Genomic DNA, 14,482 nt, shown 5'->3' with positions numbered 1-14,482 from the left:
CCTGTCATGGTAGTTGGTGGTGGCAGCTTTCTTAGTTGTTTTCTTTCTAGTTTTCATTCTCTTCAGAGTCAGCAGAGACAGTAACTTGCTGCTCACCTGGAATCTGATTTGGACTGTCATGATGTTTGAGTATTTGTGCAGTACTTCAGTGAACACTACAGATATTGTGGAAATGATAATGGATGAGCTGGAGGTTGCTGACATGAGAAAGTTGTACAGGTATATCCTGTAGACATAGCCTTCTGCGGTGTAACTGGGCAAAGGTTTGTACCATTTGGCCAACTGAATTTTTGAGTGTTTCCTCTGAAGTGGTACTACTTTCTCATCTCTTCACACAGACTTTCATTATATTTGATGACTATTGAAAAGAAATGAAGTTGCTTGTTCAGGGCCAGCAGTTGAGTCTGTCAGAGCTACATTTATTTACGTAGTGTGATTCTTCCTAATGCTGTGCCAAAACCACACCTCTCCAGTAAGTTGCTTGGATGGAGCAGGGCATTCTTATGGCCTGAAGTCAGCCTGAGTTCTGCCTCTTGTTAAACTTGTTTTTCTCACCCTTTCAGTGATAACTGAGACCAAAGCAAATTAGCTCCTACCTATGTGATCCAAACAAGCTGCAAGTCAACCCTGCCGTATTTGTGTGGGAGGAGGATGTTTCCAAGCCGTAAGAGAGAAAGTTACTGTTAAAAGTTACATAATTATGCAGCTTTTATGGCATGCTTCTCCATGAATTTGCTGTGGAGGTGGGCATTGCTCTTCCCATGGACCTCGGATGCAACAAACTTTGCTGTATTTCACCACCTGTTCCACAGGGAGGTTAGGCCACAAAAATGAAGGAAATCCCAAATGCTGAAAATGTTTCTCTGGAAAGGAGCTCACAGAATATTGATGTACTGATGGCCAGCTTCTTTGTGCTGATAAAAGCACTGTGGTTTGTGTATTGTTGAACTGCGCAAGTCCTTCACAAGTTGTGGTTTCTTCAAACAGAAAGATCTGCCAGTTTTTTTCGACAGTAATATTTCCAAGGCCTTAGTTTTCTTCTTTAAGCAAAAGCCAAAGAGTAAGCAGCATCATTGAGCCTGTTTTTCATAAGGGCAAAAAAAGTAGGATCAACATTGATAATAAACTGTCACTGCTATCTCACATCATCTTCTAGCTGTTGTTTGGCTGCAGCATAGTCTAAAGCTGCAAACAGAGCAGGCCCTGAGTTATTTGATGTTTCTAACATTAGAAGTTGACTTTGTAATGAGATTTCCACGTTCTCAATCTTCCTTGCAACATGGAAGTTGCTCTGAAATCCATTAGCATTATCCAAAAAAATCCATAAAGGACAACTGCTCCCTTTCTGCTTTGTGCTAATGACAAGATAGACTGTAAGGAACTAGAAAGAGCCAACGTGGATAAAAAGTTCTGCTGGGTCAGCTCTAGAAGACTTCTCTGAAAGCTTCTCTCTTTTATTAGAATCACACCTGCATAAAATCTTTGTAGGATTATTAAAAAGAGACATATTCTTAGCAACTATTCTACAAAGACAAGCCTCCAGATAATAGAACAGAAAGTAGATGCTATTGAACATAAGGTCAGACAGTCCTGGATATAATATCTAATAGATCTGTCTCATCAAAATGTGCCTGAATCAACAAGAGATGATATGATTTTAAATATGATTTATGCAAGTGGTAAGAATATTATAAAGAAGCTGCTGAAAAACATCATACTAGCTTGGGAGATCAGAAATTGATTCTATTTAAATTAAATGAAAGGGTAAACAAAAGTAGGTTTGTGATTCAAATTTTCCATTTTAAAGGGAAATCTGATTAGCAAAACCAACTTACATGAATATGAAAAAAGTCTGGAATTTTTATCAGCTGCTGTACAAATATTACTGGAATTTCTCCTGAGTGCAGAATTCTTCACCCTAACATACTGAAAGAACTGGAATATACTAGCAGAGTGTTTGGATGAATTTGCCCTTTGAGGATAGGATCATGTAAGTACGGAATGGCACTTGTAACTCCTGTAGTTAAGAGTTTGGAAAATGTGGTCTAATTAACAGTTGTTTGAGCATTGCAATTTGAGATTATTGAAAGAGTAATAGGAAGGGAGGGAGGCAAACAGAAAAAGGGGCAAAGTCCTGACTGGTTTTTAAAATAACGCTCAGCTTAATTGTGCTCCTCCTTTTACAAGACAGGGAAGATAACATGAGATATATATCAAATAGCATTACAAAGAGAATAATTTGCCAGTGAGGATATAAGAATAAATGCAAGAATTTTAAGCTGAATCTTTAGAAAATGGGAAAACATCCAGCACTGAAATGATGGGAGAGTATTGGCTTAAATTCATGGAGAATTTTAAAGGCCAGTGTAACTGAGATGGACAATTCAGCAATACAAGATTCAGGATTAGGGACCTACAGGCCAGCAAGGATTTTCGCTATGCAGAACATTCGGACGCAATCAGAAGAGGCAACAGAATAAATGTAAAACTAAAGGATGGATCCAACATTCTGAACGAGAAAAACACATGGTACTAGTGTTCTAGTAATGAGTTAAAGAGCAAAAGGGTGTATGAACAATATGGAAATGATAAAAAATTCTAATTGTCAGAATAGAGAAGCTTTAAAGCAGCCTTTAAGTAGGAGCTGTAGGAAAGCTTTTATGCTGTCAAGAACTAGAAGTCTTTCCAGCCCTGTGTTTTATGGAAAGGATAAAGCAGACACAGCTGAACTAGCTACCATCATAAGCACCAGGTGCCATCAGGAGATAACCCTATTTTTTTTCTAGTTTGCTGGAAAGTGAACTATTTTTAGGAGTAGTGTTAAGGTGGGGTCTGGTTATTTCAGTCAGTGTTTACTAAATGCCCGCTATCTCTGTTTTTTGGGGTAACTTCCTGACAGCTTTCTAGACCAATAAGATTTTTGCTATAGCTTCCAGACCTGCCCATAAATCAACAGTGAATATATATATCCCAAAAGGATGAGCCAATCTCTGCTTTTACGTTCTCTTCCCCTCAGAGTAGAAAACACATTTCCTGATTCCACAGCTAGGCTGTAATTTAATTAGAGGAACTGCTGGTGGCAATTTGTGCAGCTAATGAGTGGCAGGAAAATGTGAGTTACAGTATTATTGAATCAGATTCTCTACTAAAAGGCATGGATCTCACTTGTAAAGGTTTTATTTTTAATATTCTTTACAGTAATAGTGGTGAATGTGTGGAATTAATAGAATAAGGCCTAAGATACATCTGTGTGAATACTGCTGTTTGAGTCACTTCAAGAACGATGCAGGTTGGAGACCTTTCAGTAGTCTTCCTGCTGCAGTGGGTTCTCAATTATGCAGCCCAGCTTTCTTCACAGGGAAGAAGTCTGTCAGTGAAAGTTCAGTTCTCTTTTAAGAAACAAATGAGTAAACAAGCAAACAAACAAAACAACATAATAAGAAAACAACACCATCAAAACAAACAAAAGCCACCAAGCCAACCAAAACATCAAAGCATTTCTTAGTAAACTGGGATGCAGCAAGAATTGATCTGCTGGAAAAAGACTTTGCTTTGCTAGCTGTGTCTGGGATCCAGTGATGTGAAGGAAAGTAGGACTCTGTTGTAGGTGCCCAGCAGATATCCCGAGCAGCAGGAGAGAGCAGGTTATACTCATGTATCTATCTTAGAAGAATTACCTCCTAAGAAGTACTGGGTGGAAAGAAGTCTGTCACATTCGTGAAAATTAAGCACTTACGAAATCCCCTCTAGCTTTGTTCTGACTTTGTAATTCTGTTACTGAGCAAAGCCTTTAAAACCTGCCCTCCTGCCACATACCAGTTGTGGTTCATTGTGTTTTGCAGCAGTGAGCTTAGAAATAGAGAAGTGATTAAGGGTAGTTTTTACTCAGGCTCTTTGGTAGCATCAGTTGCCACTGAAGTTAAGCCCTCTGTTGTGTTTTGTTTGTTTGTTTTTCCCTTTATACATGCTAAGACAGAAAATGTATCCGATTGGATACACTGAAAAGTTCATTCTACCTTTTACACACTCTCTATGTGCACATTCATACGTTTGTCCAACCGTATTTAAAAACAGATCAGGAGAGCAGACAGGATCTTTTCTGGCTATTTAACCCAATAGGCTACAAGTCATAGCTATAGACTTCTGTAAATATTTTTTGTATGAACTATACAGGTTTTAGAAAGAATCTAATTTTGACTTGAATAATTTTTGGTACAGCAGAACTGCCAGAATTGCTGGAGAATTGGTTCAGCTAATTATCCTCGAAGGAGTAGAAGTGATTCTTGTTTTTTTCTTCAACTCTCTGCAGCTTTACATATTGGCTTGTGAGGTTTTTTTATAGACTACAGCAATTGAATTCATTTTCCTATCTATATACTTAAAAACTTGTGCAAATCAGCCACTGGCCTAAAAATCTAAACCTATTTGAGCTTCTTGAATTTCTCATTTTAAATTGTCATTCCCAGACCCTTACTATTTTTGCAGCAGTTCCCTGAGTGCTCTTCCATTAATCCACATCCTTTTCCAGTGGCAGTCAGCAGAACTGTCCTTATATCAGCTGTTACTCTGCAATTGAAAGGTGACGACACTTGCTTCCCATTCCAGGTTTCTGCTGTGTTCATAGCCCTTTTTTCCTACAGCAGTCAGTTGGGAACTCATGTTCACTTGACTTTTCACTACCAGCCTGGTCACCTCTCCAAAATGATGCTTTCCAGAGGAAACTTTGTCCTGTTCCTGGACATTAAAATGTATTATTTCAACTTGCCAATCAATCCAGACCATTCCAGCAATAAACCTGGCCATTCTTATTTACTAAATGCTGTAGCATTGGTACACGATAGTTGATTGCTTTCTTCCTTTTCACTAACAATATATTGAGCTTCCTGAGGGATTCCTTCAGAAAGACACTCAGTAATACCTCCCACTTACAGTTATATCATATGACTCATTATATAGCCAGGTCTAATTCATATAATGTCTTATATTAAGTTTGAACTGTTGTGGACACCTAATCAGCATATCATATAATACCAAATTAAGTGTTGTGCAAAAGTCCATTAGTGACAGTCACCTTTCAGCAAGCAAGCAAACTTTTGATCTCATTAGAATGAAAATCAATTTAATTTAGCAAGTTCTACATTTTAATAATTTTTTGTGCATTAGTACTAATTACGTGAAATCCATTTTTTCTCTATTAACTGAGCCTTGTGTCAGACCTTACGTTGTTTTGCTCAGAACTGTTGCCAGGCTGGCAGACGTATGTTTAAAAAATATCAGCACAACATGAACGCACTTCCAGACTTGTGAAGTTCTCCCTATTAACAGTTATGAGCATGTATTCTGTCAGCAGACCAGAGAGCCCTCATCCAGCTCTTTAACAGTCTCTGAACTGCTGAATTAAAAGCACCTCAAGCCTTACTACCTTCAGACTGCAGCAGTCTGTTGCTGACAGCTCTACTCCTTTATCTGATGACGAAGTCGTACATTGTCAACACTACTCTCATGTTAAAATAGACTTGAAAACGAATATATTGTTTACGGTATATTCTTTGTGTCCTTTTGCTTCATTATCCCTTTGCTTTATTTATAGATTCCAATTTATCAAAAACATCCTCCTCTATGGCTTTAGTATGTATTTTGTAGCCTCTTTCTCAGGTTTTATTTCTCTGCCTTCTCTAACTTTTCCCCTAATTGGACTCACAATTATTTCAGCTTTGAGAAATAGGCCCTATTAAAACACTAAACACTACGCACAGAACTGATCATGTTCTGTTTGCACACGAGAAAGACCATCCAGGTATCACAACTAACAATTATGTCATCAGTTCCCTTTCTTGATGAGGCTTAATTTATATTTTTTCTGATAAGAAAACCGAGTTAACTGCAATAAGAAATAGTAGTTGATGACTTATAGAATTGTTTCTGTTCTAACTGGCAGCTCTTGTCCTTTTACTGTGCATCAATCTCACTGATTTGTTCTCTCCTTTGCTCTCTGTACAATAAAATATAAGCTTAAATTCAAACCTTCCCACCCCCTTAGTCCATGCTACTCTACCTAGTCAATGGGTTGAAAACCTCTTTCTTTCTCTTTCAAGATCTGAATGATCTCAGAATAATTTGGACGTTCTTCTTCAAAACACTTTCCTGGTCTTGCCTACACTCAAACTGTTATCTCACATGTACATGTAGCCACCATTACCTTGAGTAGAAACATAGCTGAGCTTTCCAATTCTGGAGGGTGCTTTAGCTCTGAATGACTTTTTTTCATGCTCACAGTCCTGATTTTGCTATAACTGGTCAGAGCCCTCTGAGTATTCTTGATCTTCTTACAAGTTGTGCAAGGAAATTCACTGGTGAAGTAACCCTTGCATATTCTGCTCTGTTTGATCCAGTGGAATAGCCACCACTGTGGACTTTGGAAACTGAAGTTGAACTACTGAAGAATAATAGCTGGTTCCCTTCATCCTATATATCTTGTTGACAAATCCCGTCCCGTCTGATTGCAGACAAACATTCAAGAGACTCCGATGATGTCTTAACGTAAATCAGATGAAGTTATGAGATTGGGACTGTGATTTCTGGGACAATGTCTGAGAAAATTACAGGTAATTACAGCTACTGGCATTGAGTTGGAATTTTCAGTTTCTTGAGGAAACACTTCACATGAGTTAGGTCAACATGACTGTGAAAACCATGCATTCAGAGCTGTAAAGTTTCAGCCTATTCCTCTTCTGTGTGACCTCATCTCTTCTCTTACCTTATGCAGGCAAAAACAAACACTGGAACTATTTCTCTTGATGTTGTTTTTGTAAGGATCCCCTCCTCGTGGCTTGAGCCCTTTTGTAAGATGCCAGGAAGCTATTCATAAATTGGTAACTGCTAGGTCTGTCCCTATTGTTTAGGGATTCCTCTGCTCCCACATGGACTTGGCAGTGCCTTCTTAAAATGCTGGGGTAGTGTAAGAATGCTATTTCTGTAACTCTCCATTCCACACTGGGTTCTTAAATGGTAGTTAATCAGACCTCAAGCATTTAGCTGTTCTGAGAAGTGGGACACTAACAGCAAATATGCATGTTATCATCTGCAAAATCTGACTCCTCTGGTGGGAGGAGGCAGTAGTTCAGGCTTCATTCAAACATGGGGCAAAACTTGCCAAAAATGTGGCATACTAGTAATTATAGTCCCCACTGGGACCTGAGGTGAGACCGCAGCCTCTGTTTACTTGGAGCACTGAGCCTCCTGTGAGTATAATGAAGGTCAGAACTTTTGGGGATGGATTATTACATTCAACAGTCCTAAACATCAAAGGCCATTCACTAAGAAATTGCAAAGGATAGCGGTGTTGTTTGCTTGCTGGAACAACTGCCTCTGCACACTCTGATTTTGAACAGCCTGCTAGGAATTGGCTTGGTGTTTGTGCGTGTTTTTTTCTTGTTGGATGTGGGAAGGATAGAGTTTTTCTGGTTTTTAATTATTTCAATTTTTTATGTTGTTTTGGTTGGCATGAGAGATACTATGCAAGGCAGACTGGAACTAAAAAATACCATAACTGGAAAACTTTCAAATTTTCAGGCATTTATGTTTGACTGTAAGGGAGGGAGGGAGCAGCTGCTTATATTTTACAAAAGCTAAATGTTGGATGCTCCTTCTGCATCCAGCTTATCATTTCAGGAACTAAAATGTAAATGTTAGAAAGCAGGTAGGCCCCTCAATCGCAGCTGCTCTTCATGGATTTTTCCTCTGATTTGCTGCCTCTGTCTCAAGACCAATATATTTTGACACTGAGGTAGAGTATAATTTGCCTTCTGAGAGCTTTTTGAGACCTCAGTGTATCTTGGAGCATTATTCATATCTTCTCTGCTTGATGAAATGCTTCTGAAGGTCTTGCTGTGTTGCTCTGTGAACATGGCACCCTACTCAAACAGGTTTCAGTGCACATGTGCCCAAAGCTCTCCTCGGTGGACTCATCATGTGTGAGTGTAGAGAAAAAAGTTGCTAACCTGGGTGGTATTCACATCGCCAAGCACTGAACACACATCTTAACTAAATTCAGAGGCTGGTTTCCCTAGGTAGTTGTGGTAGCCTGTTTCAAAGAGTGACTGCCAGACAGCATGGAGATACAGGCTCACATGTAACCCTCTTAGCTAGACTGGAAGACTTGCTTGATTCTCAGCAGAATAGCACAAGAAACTTCTGAGCTGTATGAGGCTTGTAAATGCTGCTATCCAGGATCACTTGCTAGTAAAAGGACAATTTAGCTAAGGAGATAATGAAGAAAAAAGAAGCCAGGACATAACAGGAATGTAGGTAAGTAATTGCAGGGTTGTAATTTTTATTTTTGCAGAGTTACTATCTGCTCAATGTCCAAAAATGGATAGAGCTGCAGAGTTCTGTCAGTATCTTGTGTTGTGCTCTTGCAACCTGGACAATTACCTTTTGATGCAAATTCTAATAAACTTTGGTCTGTTTGATGTTTATATCTGAAATCTGGAGTCTGTGATCCTGCAGTTCAGTGTTCTGTGCAACTTTATTTTTCTTAAATAAGAGATATTGTGCATGTCCTTGTCCTTGAGTCTTGATTTCAAACCAGATTTAGCAAAACATGAGAAAAAGACAAAAACTGAGACATAATAATTTTCCTTGTGGCCTAATATGTTAGGTTATTGTACGCAGCAACTGCTCCTGGTGAGGGTAGGCTGGTGTAAGTTTTTGCAGAGATTTACTTTATGGAGACTCCAGCTCATTGACAGTTGTGTACTAAAGAGATTGTTGTGACCTTAAAGTACATGAAGTGACTTTCCCAAGATTTTTATTAAATTAAGAGGGAATCTGGATTCTAAGTAAGCAGAGCTTAGGGACAGAAAGGCCTTTTCTTTTAATCACTTCTTGCCATTTCCAAAATAGGGGGTGGAGAATAAGGCAGTTGCTGATGCCTAACACCAGAGGATCTTAATGAGAGAAAGTAGCAGTCTGGTCATAAACTTCCTGTACACCAGGTCTGGCCCATGCACCAGCTAGCTGTCTACATCGCTGTAGATGTAATGTTTGTGTGCTGGCAATGTGGTTTTGTTTCCTCAAGGATAAAATATAGCTGTTGTCAAACAAGTGCTGTTGCTCATACTGACCAGCTCTGAAACTCTGGAGATGGAGAAAGATCAGTAAGTACAGAGTGCATAAAGTAAAATAAATATTTTCAGGCTTTTAAAATACTAACAAAATAATGGAAGGAAGAAAAAAATCTCTGAAGTGTGATTATGCGATTTCATCCAGACAGCAAATCTGTATTTGAGACCAGGAGGAAAAGACAATTGTGAATTCGGGCATGAGGAGCTTTTGGGGACATGCTCAAGTGAGGATGCTGTTCATCCCTATGACCAGGACTATGAGAACACTACCATCGAGCAATCTGGTTGATGTAATGTCTTTTCCTTGGGGCTATGCTCAGATCTACCCAAAGACTGAAGTGGGTGCTGAAAATGTGTGCTTGGCTAACAGTGTAAGAATTTCTATCTTCAGGGTTGGGACTTGAACCCATCCAGCCTGACCTCCTTATATCACTAAATCACAGACAGCTTTTTGTGTGGATTGCAATAGCTCATATTTGAGTTCAATAATGTACTTCATAGAAAGGCAATCAACATGAATGCAATGCCATGAAGGGATGGAGAATACACTGCATTTTGTTCCAGGGTATAATCATTCAGTAACAAATGTGAACCAGACAATTCATTAGGATTTTTCTAACTCCAGCTTTCAGCCATTGTTCTGATTCTTACTATGCCTTTCTCCATTTGATTAGAGCCCTTAGTACTGGCATTTTTCTCCCCGTGACAGAACTTGCACTCTGTAATCAAATTCCCTCTCAACAACCTGTAACAGCAAAAAATACCAGTAGTGTATTTAAGTTAGAATATACTCTGTTCCTCTGAAGAGGCAGTAACCAGTGATTTTAGCAGTTCAGGAATATGAATCATCTTGCCACTAATGCCAATTCCATCACAATTTTTCCAATTCCCTCTGTTTTTCCTTCATATAAGTCCCATGACATGGATGCACTGGCATCTGCTCTGCTCTGTTTGTGAGTTTCCATGTAGAGTTGAAGGTGCTAAGGTTGGCTGTGTGGAAGTAACAGCCTAATCAGTGCCTTCTTCTTTGTGCTGTATCTGTGAATACTCCTGACCTGAAGCTCCTCTCTGTGTCAGAAATGAAGGGATACACTTACAAGCCACTTGAGCTCCATCCTGCTTTGCTCCATAATGGCCGTCCTTTCCTAAATATAATTGCTTTCCAGGGAAGCATTTGATGCATTAAACTAAGCTCCTTAATTTTGCCTTACCTGTTAATCTCATTAATATCTTCTGATCACAATGTTCACTGCAACACAAGACTAGTCATTGGGGTCTGCAATGCCCATGGGCAGCCCAAGCAGTGAGCAAAGAGTGGAACAGACTTTGGAGCAGGCTGTACATAGGTGAGGGATCCTGGATTCTTTGGTGGCTACTGTGGAGTTCTTTGAGTCACAGAATCATTCGAGTTGGAAAAGACCTCTAAGACCACCTAGTCCAACAGTCTACCTACCACCAGTATTGCCCACTAAGCCATGGCACTTAGTATCACACCTCCATGTTTCTTGAACATCTCCAGGGACAGTGATGCTATCACCTCCCTGGGCAGCCTATGCCAGCGCCTGGCAACTCTTTTGGATAAGTTTTTCCCTAATATCTGAAACCTTCATCCTTCAGCTCAGCTGTGTTCAGTGCCTGTCTGCCTTATCCCTTTGGTTTTGCCTTCACAGCTGGCCAAGTTCTGTGGTCTTGCTGAAGCCATTTCACTCCTGATTTTATTTTATTATTTTCAATTATACCCTGATTTTCTCCTTTTGGTCTATGGGATATTCTAGGTGAGCACTATCACTTGACCACATGATTGTATACTACGTGAATTCTGGAATTAGTGGGAATGTGAAAAAACAGTTTTTTCAGTATAACCTTCACCATGCAGTCAGTCAAATCTGATCTGCACATGCTTTTAAAAGCTTAAAAAAAAAGAAAAATAACCAAAAAGATTCCTCAGATTCAGACATTAACTGGAACATCCTGTATTAATGCAAGTGAATCTGTTTCCATTACTGACATCATAGAATTGTAAAGGTTGGAGAAGACCTCTAATATCCTCTAGTCCAAACATCAGTGAATCCCCACCATACCACTGACCATGTCCCTTCATGTGGTGCCAGAACTCCACATATCTTGAACATCTCCAGGGACAGTGACTCTATCACCTCTCTGGGCAGCCTGAGCCACTATCTCACCACTCTTTCAGATTAGAAATTGTTCCTAATATCCAACCTGAACCTCCCCTGGTGCAACTCGAGGCCATCATCTCTCATCCTAATGCTGTTACCTAAGACCAGAGGCTGATCCACACCCTCCACAACCTCCTTTCAGGCAGCTGTAGAAAGCGATAAGGTCTCCTCTGAGCCTCCTCTGCTCCGTCTAAGTTCCCTACAGCATCTATGCAGACCGATTCTCCACACAAAAACATTACTTACTTGTTGGGAATATCGCGTGTCATCAGAAGTGATGTTGGCTCCTCTCCTTCCCAGCGTGTTGCCCAAGCAGCACTCAAAATCATGCTGACTAAAAGTGCCCTTTTCACCTGCTGGGGTTCCTCCTGCCGTATCTCACCAGGTTAGTGGCATAGCCCAGCCCTGATGTCATCAGTGTCTGGCCACAGCTGGGACTGCTTGAGCTCTGAGCAGCGTGTGACAAAGCAGGGTATGAGCAACGCCTGAGCAATGTGGTTTGTTCCCAGGTAGGTGTCAGGTTTTGTTTAAATATGTATCCCAGATACAGTTTTGTAGGTAAGAATTCTGAAATCATGACATAACGCTGCTGGCAGGTGCATGTGAACCCTTAGCTGTCATTTTATTATTATTTTGGAGCACTTTTGCAGTCTTACTATGGATACGTCAGGTTGGAGCCGCTCTGGTTATAAACACTTCTCTCTTTGAAGGCTCCTCTTTTTAAAACAAAATGTCTCTTGGTCCTTCTTCTCTCTGAGGTGGAACTTTATAGGAGCAGGGCGAAGCCCTTTTCAGCATGGGGAATTTTGGAGCTATTTTACTTCCTTTGAAGACGGGTGTTGTTCCTGAAGCCACTTCTGTGCAATAGGAAAATCAGCCGGGGCTGAGCAGGAAGCTGTGAGGTCGGTAGCGCATTCCGGAACATCAGAGAACACTGTCCCGTCCTGCACAGCCCTGCACAGACAGCTCTGTGAGCTGGAACGGTGCAAGGAGCTGGATTTGTGGCTACGAGCTGATCTGAAGGTGGACCTAGCTTCCCTTTGTGCAGTTTATTATCGAGTGTATCAAGTTTATTGGGTACTGGTATTGCTTTGAGTCCTGTCTGCCACACGCGATCCGGCAAAGCTGACATTTCCTAAACCACCGCGTAGTGCTGCAGATTAACAATAAGGGCACTGAATATTAAGGCCCAAAGCAGAGCCACTCAAACTGGCTCGAGCGCTTCCCTGCCGCCCGCGGGGACAGAGGCAGGTGCCGTCCTCAGGCAGGCTGAGGAGAACAGAACACCCCTCAGGGGAGAGGGCGGGAAGCGAAAAGCGCGGGAAGCGCGCGGGGCAGTCGTTGGGGGGCGGCCGTGGGCGCGGGGCGCGCGCCGCCGTGAGGACGGGGGACAACAGGGCGGGGTGGGCGTGACCGGCGCATAACCACGCCTCTCAGCACCCCGCCCCGCCCGGGCAGCTGTCAGAGGAGGCGGCGGCGACGCGGCCGGTCCCGCGGGCAGGCGGCCGAGGCGGCGGCGGCGGGATGCAGCGCTGAGGCGGACACCGCGCGCCGCGGTCGCCTCCCGCTAGCGGCCCATGATGTGTCTGGAAAGCGACGGCTCCTCCGGCAGCAGCCCGGGCTGCGGCGGGCGGCTCCGAGCCGGAGACGAAGAGGAGGAAGAGGACGGCGAGCGGGGCTGCTGCGGTCGGGGCGCTGAGGGAGAAGTGCAGACCCTATCGGGCAGGATGAACCCACCGGCGGTCGGCAAACGCCCGGAGCGCCCGATCGTCCGCCGCAAGGCACCCAGCCTCGGCCGGGCCCGGGTGGCGGCCGCCGGCATCCTCAGCGTGGGCAACGTGCTCAACTACCTGGACCGGTACACAGTGGCAGGTGAGGCCTCCGCGCCCCTCCGCCGCTCCGCCCCGGGGCTCCGCAGGCGGGGCGGTGCGGGCCGGAGGCTGGCAGGGCAGCGCCGCAGCGGTTCGCCGTGCCCGGGCTGGGGTGTGGAGGTGCGGGCGGTATTGTTCTCTAGTTAGCGTGAATTTTAACGCCGACCCAAAGAGGAGCCCTTTGTTCGTCCGGGCGGTGCGGTCGGGCGGCAGCGGCGCTGAGGGACGCCGGTATCGATCCTCGGTGTGCGCGGCGCTGACAGGTGCAGCTGCCGCCGGGTCAGCGCCATCCGCAGCCCGACGGGAGATGGTGTGTGCGGTATTGTGTCTGCGGGAAGCCGGGCTGTCTGTCCTTCAGGAGCTCCCTGCCCTCCTTCCTTCAGACTCAGTGCTCTACGGCTCTGAGATAGTGCGCCTTAGGATGCTCGCAGTGCCTGTATTCCCCGCTTGTTGGAGGAAAATCAGAACCGAAGTTGTGCTGATTTGTAAGAAGAAAAGAAGGCTGCGGGGTGACCTCACTGCAGCCGTTCAGTACCTAAAGGGAGCCTAGAGACAGGAGGGGAATCAACTCTTTGAAAGAACTGCAGGAAAAGGGGAAATGGTTTTAAGTTGAAGGAGGGAAGATTTAGGTTGGGTGTCAGGGGGAAGTTCTTTACAGAGAGAGTGGTGAGGTGCTGAAACAGCTGCCCAGAGAGGTTGTGGATGCCCCGTCCCTGGAGGTGTTCAAGGCCAGGTTGGTTGGGGCCCTGGGCAGCCTGGGCTGGTGTGAAATGTGGAGGATGGTGGCCCTGCATGTGGCAGGGGGTTGGAGATTCACGATCCTTGAGGTCCCTTCCAACCCTGCCCATTCTTTGATTCTGTAACGAAGGAGGCTTGGTGCTGTTCAGCCATCTCATGTAATTAAAAAATAATGCTATTCAGTGTTTGGCAATACTGATAATTTTATCTTCAGAACTTATAAAAAGCGCGTGTGTGAATGTTGCTCTGTGCGTTATACACGTTTTAATCACTAGGACTCGATGCGGTGTTAAATAAATGAGTGTATTTGTTTATGCTGCATTAAAGTAATGTATGTTTGTAGGGCAGTAATAGTGTGCACGGGATGCATCTTGGCATTGTTGTCACAATATGTTGGAGTGGTTTGGTTTTGTTTGGGGTTGGGAGATGAGGAGGGTTAGAATGAAAATTTACCTGCCTGCTGTTGTGGCTTTTTATTATGATTTGATCTTTAGGAAATGTGAAGGCCCAGTTGGGAGGTACTGAGTACTGGCTCGGTGTGATGCAGGAGGAAGCCTGAAGATGCAAC

At 43.1% G+C, this 14,482-nt stretch overlaps 1 protein-coding gene and 1 long non-coding RNA gene across 8 annotated transcripts in view; one reads left to right on the top strand and one right to left on the bottom strand.

Moving 5' to 3' along the window:
- LOC146543008 (uncharacterized) overlaps window positions 1-11,828 on the bottom strand; it is a 53,241-nt gene extending 41,413 nt beyond the window's left edge. For both annotated transcript variants that reach the window (XR_014887552.1, XR_014887551.1), the window contains exon 1: window positions 11,552-11,828. This is a non-coding gene — a long non-coding RNA (uncharacterized LOC146543008). The remainder of the gene's footprint in view (window positions 1-11,551) is intronic.
- A 693-nt stretch (window positions 11,829-12,521) lies between these two features.
- The window catches only part of SPNS2 (SPNS lysolipid transporter 2, sphingosine-1-phosphate), a 124,396-nt gene continuing 122,435 nt past the window's right edge, over window positions 12,522-14,482 (top strand). Inside the window, exon 1 of one of the 6 annotated variants that reach the window (XM_085240780.1) lies at window positions 12,522-13,177. In XM_085240780.1, coding sequence (XP_085096906.1) covers window positions 12,883-13,177 — 295 coding nt within the window. In that variant the 5' untranslated portion in view covers window positions 12,522-12,882. The remainder of the gene's footprint in view (window positions 13,178-14,482) is intronic. The other 5 variants (XM_085240782.1, XM_085240784.1, XM_085240778.1 and 2 more) reach the window with 5 other exon arrangements.

The sequence above is a fragment of the Meleagris gallopavo genome, chromosome 21 (genome assembly GCF_905368555.1).
Source record: "Meleagris gallopavo chromosome 21, MGAL_WU_HG_1.1, whole genome shotgun sequence".
NCBI classification, from domain to species: Eukaryota; Metazoa; Chordata; class Aves; order Galliformes; family Phasianidae; genus Meleagris; species Meleagris gallopavo.
Note: the sequence above shows the minus strand (reverse complement) of the source record. Positions and strands in the feature narration are given on the sequence as shown.